Source organism: Nelusetta ayraudi, unplaced genomic scaffold (genome assembly GCF_046127955.1).
Source record: "Nelusetta ayraudi isolate G7.1 ecotype Tasmania unplaced genomic scaffold, CSIRO-AGI_Nayr_v1 ptg000071l, whole genome shotgun sequence".
NCBI lineage: Eukaryota > Metazoa > Chordata > Actinopteri > Tetraodontiformes > Monacanthidae > Nelusetta > Nelusetta ayraudi.
Window position 1 is genome coordinate 3364507 of NW_027466121.1, and position 19894 is coordinate 3384400.

Consider the following 19894-nt stretch of genomic DNA (forward strand, 5'->3'; position numbering starts at 1 on the left):
AAACCGTAATTACTTTGGCACTCAAGATTTAAATTAAAGACTCCCAAAAGCAATTATAAGATGAAAGTGTTGTTTGCTTCCGCATGTTAATGACTGAGGAAAAGATTTGAAAAAGTCCCTTGCTGGTTTTATAGGAGTGCAACGTATGATGTTCTGACAGAAGCCAAGTGAAACATCTGAATGTCTACATGAGCAGAATTCAGAAAAAACGATTGCTTCCTCTCAAGTGACCCTTTGTCTAATTTAGCTGTTCATACAATAGTTAGGTTTTATTTAAGAATCAAACTTCCTGCAGGATTGATGAATTGACAGGGAGCCCAATCAAAAATCTAAACACATTAATAGACAGAAACACATTAGTAGACAGAATACAGTCAAAATATTCTTTGACCAGCAAGGTTGGCTCTCATCAATGTTCCAGATGATGCCACTGTGTCAGCATGAACAACCAATGACAATGGATACATTTCATGCTTCTTGACACTGCCGTCTTTCATTCTGTCCAAACAGGCTACGCGAGACTGTCCTTCCTGGAAGTGTCTCACCCAACTGACGCCATTTATTGAAAATCCATTGGCGACTTGACTCTCCAGTCAATGGGAGTTCCAGGGGAGACATTCTATCGTACCGGATCTCCAGAGATTTACACCGTCCTTGTTCGCCTCTGATTGAAAAAAAAGCCATCACTAAGTAAGTGCCGAACAGTTCAACTAGATGTTCAGAGGCAAGGTGGCTGACTGGCTCCACCCACTTTATACGCTCCTTATTAGGTGTTAGTGAAAGCACCTGTGTTGGGCATACACAGCTGGAGTTGATGAGCCTGGCTGGCCTGTGAAGACAACAGGTGATCCTCCTGGTTATTGTGTTTTGGTGGGTGGCTGTGTGGTTTTCCCACTCAATTTAGTGAGTGAATGTATCCTCCAATTTCACTTTTAGACATCATGGGAACACCTTTTTGTGTCGGTTGATGATTGTCTTTGATTGGTTTTGTGTTTTGGGGGGTGGGGGGGGACCTAACAGAGTAGTATCAGAGTCGCTACTAATACTTAAATGTGTGGGGGGGGAAAAATTCCAATGTCTTAGCTGCCATAGTGCACTTCATCTTTTTTGAATTAGGGCTTTGTGCTAAATTGACTGAAGCCACTGTCCTGGAATAATTTACACAAGTTTCGGAGACAGGATTGAAAATGTGAGCTGGTCTCTGCATAAATTGAGCTGAATTTATTCCTCGGTGTTAATGTAAGTGAGCCTCATCTACCAGCCCTATGACAGACGCACTTGTCTGAGGTTTACTCTGCCAATGCTCCATCACTGGTTTGACGAGACGGTTCCAAATGGCTTTCTGCGATTGGCACATGTCCTGATTGATTGATTGATTGATTAATTGGTTTATTTAATTGTCAAAGACTATGATTTGTGCCAATCCCTCATGGGCATGTTAGACACCAATTAATACATTTATCAATATTCCCACAGTTACATCAACAATAGCCACATGACCTACCACAGAACAAAGCAAAATATAACAAAACCTATAAAAAAAAAACAGGGACACATACAAATAAAAGTTTATCATATACTGTAGGATACAAAATATGTACGTTTTATATAAATCTTACCAAAGCAAACACAAAATTTCAAACCACCAGCCCAGAATCCCATCTTCATATTTCAAAACTAAAGTGATTCACTGAAGTGATTCAAAAAGAGAATCCTTTATATTACAATATAGAGTACGGTTAAAAAAAAATTATTAATTCATCTTTCACAAACTGGAAATCACCAAATTCACACAAATGTTAATGTCAGTGTCGACCCACTTCTACTGCCCAGATGTCAGTTACTAGCTACTTATTGGGCACAGAGGGACCTCTGCTTTCTCTTTCAATTAAATAAAAAAAAAAAGTTCTGTAACATAATTATTCTTAACTGAGCAGAATTCCTTTTGGCTTCTTCCAAATATTCTGTTTACATTGGCAGTGGCACTCATATTTAATAAACAACCTTTGTCTGACAAAATTTATATTGCATTGAAAATTATTTCGGATTATATGGAACTCCGAGGCAGACAATATAATTGAAACCTCCCAAAACTGGGGGTGATGGTTTGCTCTGTCCCAATTAAAAACTGCAGGTGCTCGAGCCAGCCATCGCTCATCGTGTCAATGGTCTTTAAGTAGCGTGTATGTGAGTGTCATGTGTTGGCCATTGTTTTCCTAATCTTTATCACATCTTGTTGGGACCTTGGGTGCCTTTCTTGTTTACACACAAATACTGCCAGAATTGTTTTGTTTTTTTCTCCACTGTATTCCCGTGTGTTTAATTAAAATATATTGTAGCAACGGTTGCTCACAACATCTTTTTTTTTTTTTTACAAACCTTTTTTGCCCATGAGGCAACTTAAATTGTTTATTTAAACACCAGCCCACCTGTAATTCCCACATCGCTCACAGCTGCCTTCGTGTTGATGTTGTCTGAGTGTTTATCACAGCACTGAGACGACAACTGGCAGTCATTCCTCATCATAAAGAAGGCAGTAAATGTCTATGCAAGCACAATTTGAACTTAAATATTTGTTTCTCTGTCTTTGCAACATGAAAACCAAAAACTCCTTTACTCTCCCTCAGGCCCCATATGAAGCCAAGGTTCAATATTTCATCAATAGTTTGTTTCTGGCCTGTAAGTGAACTTCAAAGAAAAATAGAAAAAAAAATCAATCCTTTACTTCTTTTGGTTGCTTCAGTTGTTGTTAAAAACAGCCCTTTGTGATGTCACAAAATACACTTGACCACAAATACACTTCTGCCCTTCTGGGTCTCCTCATGGTTCTCTGTTTAACAGTGGCAGCATTGACACTCTTGGAAGACGTGGCTATCAGACACTCATGGGCTGTGTCTCAATTCAGGGTCTGCATCCTTGAAGTACGCATTTGATAGGAAGTTGCATCATAGCACTGCGCTGAAGGCTTGTCCCAATTCCCAAAAGTACTTACGACGCTTAAAATGCGTACTCGGAATGCGCCCTCGTTTTAGCCGATTTCCAAGGCTGCACCGCTACTATCCTTCGCGTACTTATGTATCCCATGATGCTTTGCGTACTGCTGCAAAGCATCGTCAGATCCTGGGAAGTCAGCTGAAATTAGCGGCGCGTACTGGCAAAGACACTTCATATAAATTTAAGTATTGAAATTTCACATAAAATATGCAGTTTTAACGTAGGGTTTTCACTTATTTGAATATCGAACAACATCGTTAGATGGCGAACCAATGGTTAGCTTGATGCTTTAAGAACGTCACTTCTGTGGTTGGCCAGCCGAAGGCTAGACCGTCCCTTGTGGTTGCAGGGAGGCAGGGTTTGGTTCGTCCTTCTAGGCCGGGTCCTCGAAGAACGCTTCTTTCAGACTGCGGACCCTCGTTTTGAAGGGTGCAGGCCCTGAATTGAGACACAGCCATGATGTACTGGCTCCTAAGTCGTTTCACGTTCCAAAGGGCTGTTCTGTTGGTATTCTGAGTCGAGCTGCAGCCATACAAAAAGTATCCGTATGTTACCTGTACCCATACAGGTGCTGACCATCTGGCAAAAGCGGCCTCCTAACGAGAGCAGGCAGCACGATCAGTCGACCCTGAGCCGAACCACACTGGCTGAGTCGGACGGAATATATCAGCCAGGCATATCAGATTCCCGTCCAATGCAGGCCCACATTAAAGCGCAATTTGCAGTGAGAGGCAGATTTCCAAATGTAATCGCAGCCACACATCGCCATGAAGGCACTATCCCACCCTAAATATGTTTACGTCAACCGTCAGCATTTTCAGCCCATCAGTGTGCAAATCCTCCGTGATGCACTCATGCAACTGTTTACTGTTGTGGCGAGGTGGGTGGTTCAACACACAATTTATACATCCTGACCAACAGCATGGGAAACCGACTGGAAGCTGGCGATGGTTCGCTATGGTTGGCTTCTTGGTGACTAATAAATTCATTGATTGTTCGGTTATTAATCCCCTGATGAGCACTGTCCACATGTTCCTCTTGTCTGCACTTTCAAACAAGACAGTTGCAGTTCCTTGTGGGTCAAACTACTTTCCACTTTTCTTTGTGTGTTGACTAGCCCTAAGTACATCAATAAAAGACATGCTTAATGTTTAGTGACTTTATTTTCCGCCGGCGCACTGTGGCATTTGTAGCGCGATCCATGTAGGTGTTGGGAAAAATTACTCAGTGGCAAACCAAAAACACATTTTGCACATAATGTCGATTCTAATCGACCTCTGGTGACCATGGCTACCCGTTGAGGATGTAGCTGATGACACCAATAGTAAAGGTACAATGAAGCCCATTCATTGACTTGGTCAGTCGTGGAAAGGACAGTGGGCGAGCTCAAGGGACGGTGGCCTTGGCTGCCCTGACCGGACTGCTCTATCAACCTGGAATGGTGTGTCGCATTGTGATGGCATGTGGCCTCCTCCACAAAGGGGCATACCATTTCCAGCGCGGCAAAATGTTATTTTGACAACATAAAAAGGCCAGGGACACATAATTTACTTTTTCAAACATGTTTTTAGTGTTTCATTCGTGTCAACCTTACCACAGTAAGACAGTCTGGACGTTCGTCCATGCCATAGATTGCCCTGACGATGGCCAGGAGTCGCCAATGTCCGCAGACAAATAATAAATTGACAAGGTAATCATGAGTTGAAGTCTTCCGTTCTCCCCTTCTTAACCTTGCCCGACAGTATATTAGTCATTTATCATTTGAACCATCAAGACGATGCAATTGCGAATCAAACAACCATATTTACCTTGAGGGTGGTCTGAGTCGCCCGCGTGCTACCACCCCTGGTACGGCAGTTTTACCAATGATTGACGCAAGTGACCTCAAATGACGTGAATCACCTCTCATCTCCCACCACCGGCCTTAGCAGCAGTCCTCAGCTTAACGTCCATTTTTATGTCAGACCACTTTTTTTATTGCTTGAGGTGTGCGGGCCCCCGATCCAGCAGCATTGACCGTCTCGCACACACCCTCTCACTCAGTCGTCTTTCTTTTGTTGGTCACACACCGGTAGAAAGTGTCAAACAGAAAAGCTTTACGCGCTTCCGCTGTGGTAAGAAGCTGTTGGAGTTGACGGCTGGTAAAGTTCTTCTCCTTCATTTTGTAATTGGTTGTGACTTGGTCAGAGTTTTGTATTGTTCTGTATTTTTGGAGATTAAGCTAACTAGTAAGTTGGTGCATCGACTTGCTCATGCATACAGAACTAGTCTTAAGTGGCTTGCTTTCGTGAAACCCTATTGTGGCCATGCACAGGAGAAACCACATGTTTAGTCAATAATTTTCCCTGTTCGGCTGCAACACCAACAACATTGCAACATTGGCTGTTCACGAATGGGGCGGAATAGACTTCATCTTTGCTGTTATGGAACTTTCCACTTGAAATGATCGAATTGGGCCTGTCTCGGCCTCCATCATAGATGTTTACATTATAGTCTCTATAATATAGAACGTCTCTGATGCAGAATCCTGTCAGTTAGCATGTGGTTGAAACAATGCGGTTTTGTTACTGAAGAAAACAAATTCAAGTTTAATCTAACCTGTAGCCATGCAAACTGTTTCACTTTTGGGCCGCTTCCAATGAAACTCCTCTATCTTTCAGTGCCTCCGCAGCAGCATTAAAAGCAACACCCACCTCTTGAAAAGTGCTCTGCAGCAGCTTTCTGCATCTGAGAGCTCAAAGGAGATAAATTAGGCGGGCAAATTGGCACATAATGTAGCCAGGAGGCATTCAACTGGTGGATCATTTCTGGTTCCCGGTGATGAATTGAATTACATCCAAGATGCACTTTGTCTTTGCTAATGTCGCTTAATTTTTAAATGGGGCCCCTGATTCCTCCGTGATGTGCGGCTGGGATCATGGAATCTAAAAGGCTGTGATAATCTTGTCACGACCAGCAAAAATACTGAGTCAGCATCCTGCCTACTTGGTTTGATCTAGAACCGTCTCAGCCAAACTATTCATCCCCCTCAGTGCCTTTAAACACTCTGAAATTCAAGTGGCATGCCATAGTGTTTGTAACACATAAACCCTCAGACTGCATATCGTCTCGAATATCCCCCAGTCTCCACATCACTGCTGCTTCTCCGCTGGCTCAGAGAGCTGAGAAAACATTATTTCCTCCTAGAAGAAAACAGGGGAAATCTTGGAAATGGCTATAAGAATGCTTATTTGTTCTCAAACAATTTTAGCGTTTTACCTTTCAATTTTGTTTTGGGTTTTTTGCCAGGGAATCCCTCTAGGCTAAAATAACAAACAGTAAAAGGGATATTAAAAAATCAAAACCAAAGTGCCTCTTCAGCATGTTTCCCGAAGGCTGTGAATACATGGGCTTTCCCTCTGAAATTTAGAAGAGCATTTCCTTGTCACAGACTGCAATTTTAATCCACATCGAAAATCATTTTTTAAAACAACAAGGCACTGAATGTTCTTGAAATGGAGCAAAGACTGTAATTGTGTATGTTTGCCACACATTAGCCTCCTGGGGATTGCCAGTATTCTCTCTCAGCTGATGGACCATTATGTAGGCCAATGGAAAAGACAGTGAGGGGTTTACTATTTGCCATTCCAACTAACAAAACAATAATCAAACAGCATTCCAAAAGCTACTGTGTGGATATAAATAGATGGATGGGTACGCAACTAATTCGGTTCAGAGTTAGTGGCCTCCAGTTGGAATGTGCAGTTGCCTATCGCTTTTAGATGAAGACGAAGTATCAAGACTTAAAACATCTTTGAAAGTACAATTTGGATTTAAAAGCCTCATGATGTCATGCTTTAGTAGAAGGTCTCAGCATCAAGGGAGCACCATGTTTTTTTTCTAAAAATTGCAGGTTGTTGGCAACTCATAAAAGCTACAAGCTGTGGCTTTAAATGTCAGGCTTGTCTCATTTAGGGGGGTATAAATAATATATTTTGCATCGCTGCACAGAAAGGTTGATGGGTTTGTCAAGTCTACATTACCCCTTTCCTGTCTAGAGTGACTTTTTGGAAAGATGGACCACACATAGACCACAAGCAGAGCTTGTGTGTGTATGTCAATTTCTCCACATTGTGCGTGACTGGCTTAGGGACTCAAATGACTGAAAGATCTGATTTTCTTTGGTGAGTGATTACATTTGAATCAATAAAAAAAAAAAAGGGGGAAAAAAACAGAGGTTATGAACGACCTTCACCCTGAAAGTAATTTTCTAAAAGCTCCAGTCGGTGCAATAAGAAATGTTTTGGATAATGAGGAAACCATTTTTCCGAAATACCCGAGTGCAGGTGGACAAGGGCCTTCCTTCTCCTGCTCTCTTCCATTGTGTTTGCAGGAGTGCTTCATAATCTGCTGTTATTGGAACCTGGCTTTGCCTCCGGCTGAGGAGGCAAATACTGTCCACGTCATTCAATATCTCCGACTTTATTACCACCACCACCCATAAATCAATCCTTGCTATATATAGAAATATTTATTAACATCCTTTGAATAGACAATTTACACAGTCTTGGGTTCATAATACATATTGTGTCTGATTAGTATCTCACAACAGGGGAGAGGAATAAAAAGAAGTCACAGAAAAATGAGGCATGCATCGTACTTGCAAACGGAGGAGAAGCTGACGTTGTTAGTTGTGACAGTGTCAAATACAAAGACTAAAACAACACTGGCATTAATCTGGAATCTCAAAAAAAAACAAACACTGGCTTATCAAAGGAGCACAGGGTGTGGTCTGAATGGAAGCCAGTGTACTGTGCTACCACTAGGCTGACAGTATCCTTTAACTGCTCTCATTTTAAACATGTACTGTGTATACTCTTGTATGTGCTAGCAGCTATTTTCCACAAAAGATTATTTTTCAGTACTACCAGTAGATTTTGTTTTATTTGTCTCATATCTGCACCACAGCTGTTGTATGCTGACGATCACAGATTTTATGTTTATTTTTATCTTGCAGCACGGCCTAATTTTCATTCACATTAAAATTATTTTCTTTTACTTTATCCTTTCAATTAAATTTTTCAACATGTAGCCTTTAGATGTTGCTCACATCTAAGACATAAAAAATATATACTGTATACCCTCTCACTCCATGAAAATTGGACGATTGGCGACTATTAACACTGTCTCAGCAACCACCCTTCAAAAAATTGACAGGCATTTCATTTAAACCACACCCTGTAACCAACATAATACGATTTAACATGCAGTAAAAAAAAAAAACACTTTGTTTCCCCTGTCTGCTGCTTTACATGATGTTGAAGCAAATCCTCTTCGGCTGAGGTATCTACATTTTTTTTTTTTTTTTTATTCAAGACTGTTTCCTGCAATAGCAAAATGAACACTTACACTGGGTCTTACATGTTAAGTTCTGCTGCACCTGTCACACAGTCGAGGCAAGACTTGTGCGACGAGTAGAAAGTTCAGATGGTGACGCGGCAGCCAAACAAAGAGTCTAAACGTTGTTTATCCGACACCTCACGTGATTCGCACTGACATCCATGACAGCTGATTGACACGTTAGCACTGCACACGTTGGCTTCAAGATCTACGCATGTATTTGGTCCACGAAATGCACTTGCTTAAAAAAAAAGTTAGCGTGAACATAATAAACATTAATACTGTCAGTAACCACTCAGATTTACAGATAAAAAGCACTGTAGTCGCTCGGTTGGAATGCATTAAAGTGTTCTTTTTAATGTTAAGACATGTGGAAGTAAAAAGTGTGGATTAGCCGTCAGAGCAGCGTTAGCACAACACAATCATCCGATGACACGTCACTCCCTACGCAGTGGCTTTTAGTCGATGTTACTACTGCAATTGCCTGTTAGTCACTCATGTGATGCATGGTTCTAGTTAAAACACCTCACTTAGACCCGATCCAGACCTGCCATTAACCGTTCTCTATGTGCGTGTTTGTGTGTGAGGTCATGGTGATGGTGGTGTCTTCAGGGAGTTGGTTGATCCACCCTGGCTTCCACTCCCTGCTGCTCCTTGTCCCACCCACTGGGCCACGGCGCCGAGGCACGAGAGAGAGAGAGAGAGAGAGAGAGGGAGAGGGAGAGGGAGAGAGAGAGAGAGAGAGAGAGAGAGAGAGAGAGAGAGAGAGAGAGAGAGAGAGAGAGAGAGAGAGAGAGAGAGAGAGAGAGAGATCAAAAAAAAGTTGCTGTACTTCTGCTTGCGTCAGTAAACACGTTTAAATCAGTGTTGTTTTGTCAACGGCCTGGTGGGGGGCGCCATGCAAGCAGGAAGCTCCACGAGTTTGAGTCTTTTGGTCGAAGCGTTTGCAGTTGTTGGTGGTTAAACGATGACTGATCCATTTTGACAGATGCACACATATGCCAACAATCCAGCAATGGCAACTTTTGCGTGGTTTCACCCACAAGGGCTGTTCTTGAGCCAAAGTGGGCAAAGCCAATTAGCCAGCTGACAGACAAGTCAGTCATGAGTAAATGTTATTAAAATGCAAATCTTGTCTTGGTTCCATGTTGGAAAACGTGCACCTTGGTGATAAATGATATGTATATTTATGCTCAGCGTGAATGTGTCTTAACAGCTTACTCCTACATCTCAAAGTGGCAGGAAGCTGTCAAGGCAGTCGCAGTATTAACCTCCAGAGTTCTGCCATTATGGATAACTGTCACAGCAACCGTGATGGATGTTTGTTTATGTCCCTTTCACTTTTAATATGTTTAATATGAACCCTTAAGTGTGCTTCTCTTTATACACTCACCAGTCACTTTATTAGGTACACTGTTATCAGGTTCCTTATAAAGTGGGCGATGCGCATATGTGCAACGTTTAAGGTTGCAGGTGTTAACCTTAACTTGTCTTTGCTGAGTTAAGTTCATTTATTTATTATAAATATACTATGTATGAATTTATATTTTACATTTGAACAAAATTTTGAATTGATTAATAACAGCAAAATAAAAATGAATAATGAAATATAATAATAATAAATAAATTACAAATAGAAAATCCTATCCCCTCCTTGTATTTTCAACAAGGGTTTTCAACAGTAAAGTGAATATATGAATGAGAGGTCTGTGGCTGTAAACGTGGAACATTTTAAGAATTTGACGTCAAGTGTTTTATAAGGCATATAACAAATTAATTTACAGTCAATAATGCAAATTATGAAGGGATGGAGAACATCTGAACTGCTTTATTGCTTTGGATGGAACAAGAATTGAAAAGGCAGGAAAGTGATTGATGTTGCTGTGCTCCTGCAAAGACCTTCACCGGGCCGTGTGATGTCATCGGCAAATTAAATCAAATCACATCTGGTGCGTGATGAGAAAAATTTAGATGGCGCACCAGAGAGGCACCGCATGAGCTTGTGAGCACATCCATGGTGCCTCAGGAGACCATGTGGGAGTTGCCGGCCGTCTTTCAAGTATCCATCCACTAACGTGACAAAGTGCAGGCAACTGAGCCTTCTGCCTGCTTCACTCCCTTCGCTTTACACTCAATAGCATCGCAGCCAGCTTTAGACGTCCCTCAGGAATGAGTGAACATGTTGCTTCTGGTTTCTAGTCTGTGCGCGTTTTGTGTGGTGCGTGCGTGTGTTCTTGTACCTGCGCATACATGTTTCCCATGTCTCACTGTGTTGTTGTGTGTGTGTGTGTTTTTTTGCCTATGAGCCCCGAGACCCTGGCTTTAAGACATTAACTCAGTGAATACTCTATGCTCTTAGACTGTGGTCAGAGGGTCAGTGCAGGTTACGGCAGCGCTTTACAGGGACTAGCAGAGTGAGGTGGATATGAGAACTGTCAGTTTGCACACCAGACTGCGCAGAGCAAGACAGCAGTGTGACCTGAATTAGCTAGTTTATGCTATATGTGTAAATCCTTCACGTGTGATATACTTGAGGGTATTATTATTGTGTGTGTGTGTGTGTGTGTGTGTGTGTGTGTGTGTGAGAGACATAACATAACATGGTTCCCTCTGGACTTAAGTGTAGCTCTTTTAAAGAAACACAAATAAGCCATTAGTCGGGTTCTCGGCTCCCTCAGCTTTTGTCCAGCGATGCTGCAAATATCCTCGCCTAGAAAAGGAAAAGAAGAAAAAAACATGCCGTGTGCGCATCGGTCAGCAAAGAGAGCTCTTTGAGCAGTGGTGTCAGGGTCACTGGGCCCCACCAACAATACGGGTGCTTGTCTGGTAACGACGGTGTGCAATCTCTCCTTTCCTTCACTTCTACAGCTCGCAATATCGGATGGAAAATTTCCCAAAATCTCTTGGATTTATTTTATGTCTCCACCTGGATAAATAAACAGGTATATGCAATGGGAAGAAACTTTAGCCTTAAATCTTATTTGTTCTTACTTCATTCATGTAGCAGGTAAGTTCTTTTTCTACAGGTACTGTAGCAGTAAACCTTAAAACGACTGTTATAAAGAACGGCCAAAAACAGAGCAAAGACCCTGGGAAGCCCCATAGTGGAAAGGGTAAAATCAACACCGCCTACTTAAAAATCAATTTAAATCTGAATATGTCAAAATGTTCACACGCTTCTATTCACAGGCATCCAGATATCAAATAGTCACCATGAGGGAAAACAGCCGAGGTGTGTGGCTCTTTAGCAGTGGTGCTACATTGAGCTGTGAGACGTTTTGAGAACCAGAAGACAACTAAAGTTACTTTTGGTCTGGTCATCCAGAATCGGGCAAAAAAAACAAAAAACAACCCACCTGTTTCTGCAGGTGAAGAACCGTTAGTTCAAACGTCACGGTCATAAATCAATGGTAAAATTCCTCTGCGTAGCTCTCATGATGCATCCTTGAACGTATAATTACATTCTGAGTCATTCAGGTGTATTCCTTAGCTGCTCATAACGAGCATCCCCAGAACCCTCCTGGTAAGAAATAATGATGCTGAGAGTAGTCCCATGTCACAATCCTTACACACTTAATCGCTAACAAGCTAGCTTCCATCAGGCGAGAACACGTCTCTGATTGAGGTAGAAGTGAGGCGGGGGAAAGAAGCACATGAGATCTTTCGGATGCTAATGCGTCTCGTAGCCGAGGCTAAGTGCGACATGCTCCCGGACAGCGATTCATTTTGAAGTGTTTCATCCCCTAAAACCTGCTGTAGAATACCAATAGATTAGCTTTGACACAGCCACATGAATTTACATGACTCAGGCCAGCATCTGTTTGTGCATGCTCTGTTTTTTTAATGAGAGTGGGCTGAGATTTCAGAAATAGAAACAGCTCAGTGAAAGTAGCCTCCTCTGTGTCTCTCACTCTGGAAACTGGGCGCCCATGGTGTGGCTTTCACAGCAGAACAACAAAGTATGCTAAATGTTGAGGTGATGTAATTGTTTTCTGTGCCCAAAAATATGCAACATTGATAAATGTCCTTTCCCAGTTTATTTTACTTGAAGTTATTGCTGTTGTACTTTGAGCCTTTTTGGTTTAGAAAAACTTTTTAACAATAGATTCCCCCAGTTCTCACATGTACGCTACCAGTCAAAGGTTTGGACACGTCCTATGAATTTAATGTCTTTTCATTCATTCTCATAAATATTGAAATTGCAGTTTCTCAATGCAGGCATCAAAACTACGTATGAACAAACATGGAATTATGGAGGAAACAAAAATGTAAAATAACCCAAACACGTTTTAAAATAGCCGCCTTTCATAAATAGCATGTTTTTCTTTGCTGCGTAATTACATATATCTTGCTCATGTATGCGATGTCTTCAGTATCCGTCAGCCGCATAAAAAGTTGCAAAGAAAGGTGGGAAGGTGTGTCCAAAGTTTTGACTGGTAGTGTACGCACGCACTTGTTTCTTTAAATTCAATCAAAGCATTTTGGGAGTTGGACTTGCGAGAGGAGACCTTTGGAATGGAGGCCCTTGACAGAGTTCAAAAGTCTTCGATCGAGTCTTGATAAAACACGGCCTGATCCAGTGCCAAGTCTTTCATCATGCCCACTTGACTTTCACGAAGGTCAAGCTGTCTAAGATCTACCAGGACATGGACCCTGTTTGTGCACCGAGCCATGTGCATATGTTCTGGTTCTGTCCTGCCTTGCATTCTTGGCGGTGAAACATTTGTGGCTCTCTGTTGAAGGTTACTCAAAAATTAATAAACCAACTGCAGTGATTCCATCACTGGGGGAACTCTCATGACGGTTGTCTTGCACAAGAATTTGTACAGTTTTGCTTTTTTAAGGACTTTAAAACACGAGCATGTTTTTTGCATTCTGCTCTTGTAGATCTCAGTTTCCAGACTGTCTACTGTGCTATATTTCAGTGGCACAACAAATGAGATGTGCTTTGAGATTTGAGGATACAATACCTCATACATAATCTCACACTAATTACACAGTGTGCATCAAAGGCACTTTACTCAACTCGCACCCAAGATTCTCATTTGTGTAGACATCAGCAATGAACACTAATTAAATGAAGAAAAAACAAAACACGCCGCATTTATGTTTATTCTATAGATAACCTTTAGGTAAGTTGTAATTATTCATCAAGACTCAGACAATCTCTTGTGCTGTTATTACTGATCTACAATGATAAGTCCATGGGTTTACCATCCGACTACCAAGGCAGTCCATACCTCTATCAGTGGGTGCCAGCGTGCTATAGGTTTGCGTGGGTACGTCAGCATCTCACTCCAGTGGTCCCGTCCCAGGCTCTCCGCTTCGTTTCCCACCCTGCACACTCCGATCACTTCATTGTGTCCAACCCTGAAAGTACAGAAATGACAGCTCATGGAAGCCGGTGCGTGAGTAAAAATGCTGCAAGAAAAAAAAAAAACAACTCGAGTACTAACCGATCATAGTCCATGACGGCGATGAGCAGGCTGATCTGGTCAATGTTCTCTGGAGGAACGTCGAAAACGATGGCCTCGTTGTACACGGGGTTCAGAGTGTTGCGCTTTGTCGACGTCTTTCTCTTCTTCAGCCTCCGGCCTTCGCACATCAGGGACACCTTCACATATGGATCTGCCCAGGGAAACGTGGTGTGATCACCCTGGGATTATTAGGAAGGTTTTTTTTTTTTCCTGCTGGTATCCTTTCTCCACTGCATTTTCAGAACCCACCTGAAGCTCCTGTGATGTCCATTGCTTTGAGATTTCTTGCTTTGATCATGGTGATGGTGAGCCTGCCAGCCGTGGGCAGATAACACAGCGAGAACATCAGCTCCCCAAGGTCCACGTTCTCCTGAAATTCATAAGTGAAATACAGTTTAGTTACAGCTGGACACTTTCATTTGCGTAGAATAAACAGAGTTGATTGAAGGTACCCCAACAGTAACTCTACAAGTCCATGCATGTGGCACTCCAGAAACACAGAACCACTGTCTCTGTATGTATCCTTGCCGACACATGCAGACAAAATGAGAGGTACCACCAAAGGGACGTATCGTTCAAACCAGAAGCAAATGTATATAAAAAAGTTCAAAGTTTTGTTCTTTGTCTCCCATGGGAGAAATTTGCCTTGGATAAAAAAAAAAAGGGCAGTGCTGCAGTATGGAAATAAAGTTCAGTAAAGAAGCGTCTAACACTAAAAGACGGACGATAAATACAGTTACCAATGTGACCGATGCGCAAAACCAGCATGTGTGAAAACACATTATATAGTATAACGTACATCATGTAAACAAATGAACTGCACCTCATTTGCCTCTTTCTTCTCTGTTCCTTCGCTTACACAACTGTCAGGAAAACGGTTATTGAAAGCTGATGAGGCGTGAAACGCGTTTCCTCCTGCGCGTTGTTTAATGACCATCACAACATACATGAGCCTTGATGCTGAGGATCACTTGAACATTTAGTATCGTAATGACCCTCTCCCCCGACAAGCAGGTATTATCATTATTATGTGAAGTTTCGCCACCAATATTGACACGTAAAACCAAACTACATCCAACTTCCCGTTATCCATCATCTGTTTTGGGGCAACAGTGGATTCCATCCTGGCAAATCAACAGAGACAAACAACCACCAATCATTCTCACACCTTTGAGCAATTTTGTTTATAGCTAATTCGAATTAGTCCATTGACTGTGTATATTATGAATGGAGTCATCGTGAAATCACCTATTGGTTTGGTGGGTTGATACCAGGGGTGAGCAATAATATATCCCCAACCTAGATAGTAAGCCAACTAAACTTGGCTTATTACCTAGGTTGGGCAGTTGCCACACCCACAATTTTATCCTTATTTTTACTCATAATTAGATTCAATTGGACATTGAGACTTATTTAATAAATGTTGTACAAGGAATTTAGACCAACAAAAATATCTGAGCAAGTAAATGAATTTTGTGCCTCTTTCCGTACTCACTCATCTTTGAATGTACATTTTTTGGCCAGAGTGCTTGGAGAGGGCCCACAGGGACGCAGTGAAATCTACACAATAAGGCCTCATGCCCCGAAATCTAACATACAACCTTCCAGCTTTGAGGCAAACGTGCTAAACAAAGTACACCACTGTATCATCTACAAAGGTTTTAAATGACAGTTTTTCAAATTACTAATTTTCTCATGCTGTAGTTTAGTAGAATCCTTAAAAATGGGAAGGTGGTGCCACCACAAGGCACATTTTAATATGAACATTGCCCAGTCTCTTCAGCCTAGAAATGATAGATCTGCGACACCTGTAGTGGAACACAGACACCTTTTTAAATTACATCTCAAGGCTTGACTCATCCCTAATCGGCCCATTGCCACGTTGCTGGCACGTCATGGCCAGAGCATTATAAAACAATACGGAACCACACATTGGGATTGGTGGAAACACAGGGAATCTGCATAAAAGTTTCACCGCTCCTTTTTTCCTGTGAGAACGTCTCCCTGCATTCTTTGTGACGTATTCAGTCATGCACACACCGGTTTCTCTGCCAATTAACAAGTCTGAAAATAACGTGCGATGGTGTGAGGGAGGGGTGAGCGTTAGGTATTAATGAGCATGTTGTTATTATTTTTTTTCGGTCTTGAACAAGGAAAACAGTGATTCTTAGTTAATGTTCCCAAATATCAAACTCTTTCATTTGTGAAAACAAAAACCCCAAAATCATTTCATTTCTTCTAAGGCAGACATTTTTAATTAAATGACGAAACGTATCCACTGTTCACTGACACTCTTCTAAACGCAACGACTTGATGCACCCTAATGCATTCTGTCTAGTCAGTGATTAATACACGGCATGCTAGTGATTTTACACTTAGTCTTTTTCAGAAGAGACCAATTAGCAAGAAAGCCTAGTTAAAGGTCAGATGTTACGCTGAAAAATCATTCCGGCCGCTTTGACATCAATATGCTCCTCTTGTGATCCTGATGGAGATTAATTCAGACAATACGCGAGCACACAAACACATACATGCTTAATGGAACCTACTGCTCTGGGGTCTCGCGCTTAATATCACTGGAAATCCAATTGAACAAAATGAGTTAATTCATCACCAGGGTCAGGAATGCGCGAGTCTGTGAGCACGAAGGAGAACGAATGCTCAGAGTTGCGGTTCTGAACCCGAAATGCTCCGATAGTCATTCACAGGGCTTTTTAAACGCACACTCACGAGGACAACGCTGACACACTCGGGCAAGAGGCAGGCACTCGCACAAACGATGGAGCGGCGAACGCTTTGCCCCTACGCAGATAACATGATATCCTTTTCCCATCACGTCCACTCTCAATCCGCACACTTAGGGTTCTGTATCGAGTGATGCTCACTTCTCTTACGAGCACTCAAATCAAGCTTGCGGTCAGGATTATGGTTCACTAGTGCTCAGCCAATGAAATTAGGCTGGGGCTCTGAGGGGTCTGATGAAGCAGAAGAAGCGTGTGTGGACAGTCTCGCTTCCTCAGTTATAATACCAGCACCTTCTGCCCCATCCACGCTCATCCGGCTGCCTCTTCTCCTGCTGTGCCTTAAATTATACAAGGCCCAGTCACACTCGATCTCTCTCCTCCCTCTCTCAGTGTTTTATCAACACTTCCATCTTTTTCAGCTCTAGGTTTCCTCCCACAGGGGAGTTTTTCTTGGCCACTGCTGGACCTAGCTTCCTCTGGGGGCCCAGTTGGTTTGTCCTCTGATTGTACAAAGCGCTTTGAGACACCTTTGGATGTGATTTAGCGCGGTACAAATAAAAGTTGATTGATTGTCTGATGACTGAAGACTGTCAAAGACAGAAATCATTGTCACAAAGAAGGAACAAGACTACACCTTGTGCATTGTTCAAAAAGAAATACAGTGTCGAGAAATATAACAATGTAGTTTTGCAGAATCGTTGTTTTTATGCAGCGTTCTTCCAATGCCTGAATGATATTAAGAAAGCTAAGCTGAGTTGGTCTTTATAGTAATTATAATGTCCATGGCTGAAACCGATACATGTGCTTTTTCAATACACAACATAAACATTATTGCCTTTTCTAAAAAAAAAAAAACGGTTTAGAATTGTCAGACTTTCCTGGAGGTCACAGCCGAGAGAAAACTCACTCACTGAAGAGAAAGCGGCAAGAAAAGCAAATTGGATGTGGCAGGCATGGCTGGTCTGCATTTTTATTCTATTTCATTTACCCTGTCAACAATTAAAAGAAGAAGTGAAATGTCTTGACTCAGAAATACAAAACAAGGACAACAACTTGCTAACCCTGTTACACAATAGCCAATCAACAGTACAATATTTCCGCCTCAGTGGACACAGTGGAAGTAAATAAATCATTGTCAAGTCTGAACTTTAGCTGTATGGATGAATGTGTACTGGCAGAATCAGGTTAGGGTCCTTTATAACTCTCATGAAAGAACAACGAGCCAGTTGGAAATACTGGGCAAGGAGTGATGTGCAGTACGTATCATCTGAGACATCAGACAAACCCTGTCTTCAAAATGTTCTTAAAGACTTTCCAGACCTCTACAAATCAGCTGTCCTTTTTTGCGCTGACTCGCGTCAATAAGGACACATTCAAGACAGGTAGTAGTTATGCAGCGCTATTTTTCATCGCTGAGTAATGGGGACCTTTTTAAATGAACCACTGACATAAACACGGTATCTGCATGCTGACCCCCATGTATCAAAAACCTGATTAGAGGACAACCACACTGATTGGCCCTGCAGGGGCCTAGGGCTGAGGTTATTTTATCAACAGAACCAAGAGCTGCTAATAAGCAAGAAGGCAGGAAGGTGCACACAACAACATGATCCATCCAAAAGACATAATCTACTCAGTTGACAGGCAGGGACGTCTCCCGGCACTCAGAGCTCATTAAATAGGCAACGCTGCACCAAGAGAGACCAAGAAACACAGGATCTGTCCATTAGCATACAGGCTATGCAGTGTTCTAATGTGAATGTCTCAGGAAATGATGCATTTAAGTGGTCGGTGATCATTGGGCGTGCAGTCTGAGTCTGATGGACAACTGGATGTTTGGTAACTACTTAACAACTGTGGACAAGGTCTGGTGAGCTGCCTTGTCTGGTTGTGTTACTGGCAAACCCAATAGTACACCAAGTTCAAAAAATGCCAACTGGCGGTTTTCTAGGTGCGCTGTCTAATTTTTCAAGCAGAACCATGAATGCAGAAGACCCTTTGGAAACACACACACACACACACACACACACACACCCTGGTGCCATGTTATATCTCATCCCTGTTGCCCTGATTTTTTTTTTCCTCTCCATGATGTGAACACACGCACTGTTGTCAAACACCCTTGACAGTGCACCCTGCACTTGCACACTGGGGGAAGTGCATAACCACCATCAATTTCTTTCCCTTCATGCCTCTCGTCTCTCCATCTTATCACAACCTGCCACACTTTCATGTCATCCAATCAGCTACGAGCTGCCAAATTTAAAAGAGCCTTCTCTCTCTCTCTCTCTCTCTCTCTCTCTCTCTCGCTCTCTCTCTCTCTCTGTCATCTGGCGTTAACCAGAACGAGTGCGTCTCATCTGTACGACTGCTCAACCCACCTCCACCCGCTCTCTCCATCGAATCAAAATGCAAAGATGAAGCCCCTCCGCTGACATCTGGTTCTCCACTCCTGTGGTTGGATAATTGAGACTCTGGCTCTCAATCCCAGTCTTGAACTCATAGCACTCATGCTTCCAAACTCATGGACTAACATTGTTTTATGTATTTAGAGACTTTATGGACTATATGCACTCCAGTGTTGTGATTACGTGCACAACACTTATCGCATGTCCAACCATCCTAGATAGAAGATTCCCTCTTCTGTGGTTCTCTCTCAGGTTTATTGTTTCCTGCAAGAAGTGTTAGACTTTCCTAACTCGGGTCGACAGTCAAAGGTTAGAGAGTTTTGCAACAGCTCAGGACTTTTGGTCTCCAAGCAAGTTATCTTAGTAAACTCTAGACAAATATATGTACAATATTGTATATTGTATAGCTGTATCTAGATGTGCCAGATACTGACTCAAACAGGACCCATTGAACCCATCATCCATGGCTCACTTAGTTGGACCAAAGTAACCTGGACTTTTCTTGGCTACATGAATGAGCAGCAGTCTTCACCCAAGTTCCCACTCTCTTTATTTTCCTGACGTTGTGCTGGTGTCAGAGGCTTTTACATCACTTTCCTTGGTTCTTGACAAATCAGTCAAATATAAAACTTAAAAGTATCAAAAATTCATGCTACAAAGAGTAAGAATTTGGCCTTGTTTGCACCCTGAGGTTTACTGACAATTTTGTGGATTATACATAAGTGTTAAAGGTTGTTAAGGTTTTTTTTGGCTTGCTTAGAAAATGTTCCCTCCTGTGGCAAAAATTCTCAAACACTATTTTTCAAAGTATCCAGTTTTATGGCACATTTATGTATCAATATGCATTGAGATAATGAGAGCACCCGTCAGATATTCACATGTACCAGTAACA

At 42.1% G+C, this 19894-nt stretch overlaps 1 protein-coding gene across 1 annotated transcript in view; it reads right to left on the reverse strand.

The window, feature by feature from the left end:
• Positions 1-8641: 8641 nt before the first annotated feature.
• The window catches only part of syt9b (synaptotagmin IXb), a 28119-nt gene continuing 16866 nt past the window's right edge, over positions 8642-19894 (reverse strand). The window contains exons 5-8 of the mRNA XM_076042848.1: positions 14100-14220; positions 13830-14001; positions 13614-13743; positions 8642-9039 (exon numbers count right to left, since the gene is read on the reverse strand). Coding sequence (XP_075898963.1) covers positions 8962-9039; positions 13614-13743; positions 13830-14001; positions 14100-14220 — 501 coding nt within the window. The 3' untranslated portion in view covers positions 8642-8961. The remainder of the gene's footprint in view (positions 9040-13613; positions 13744-13829; positions 14002-14099; positions 14221-19894) is intronic.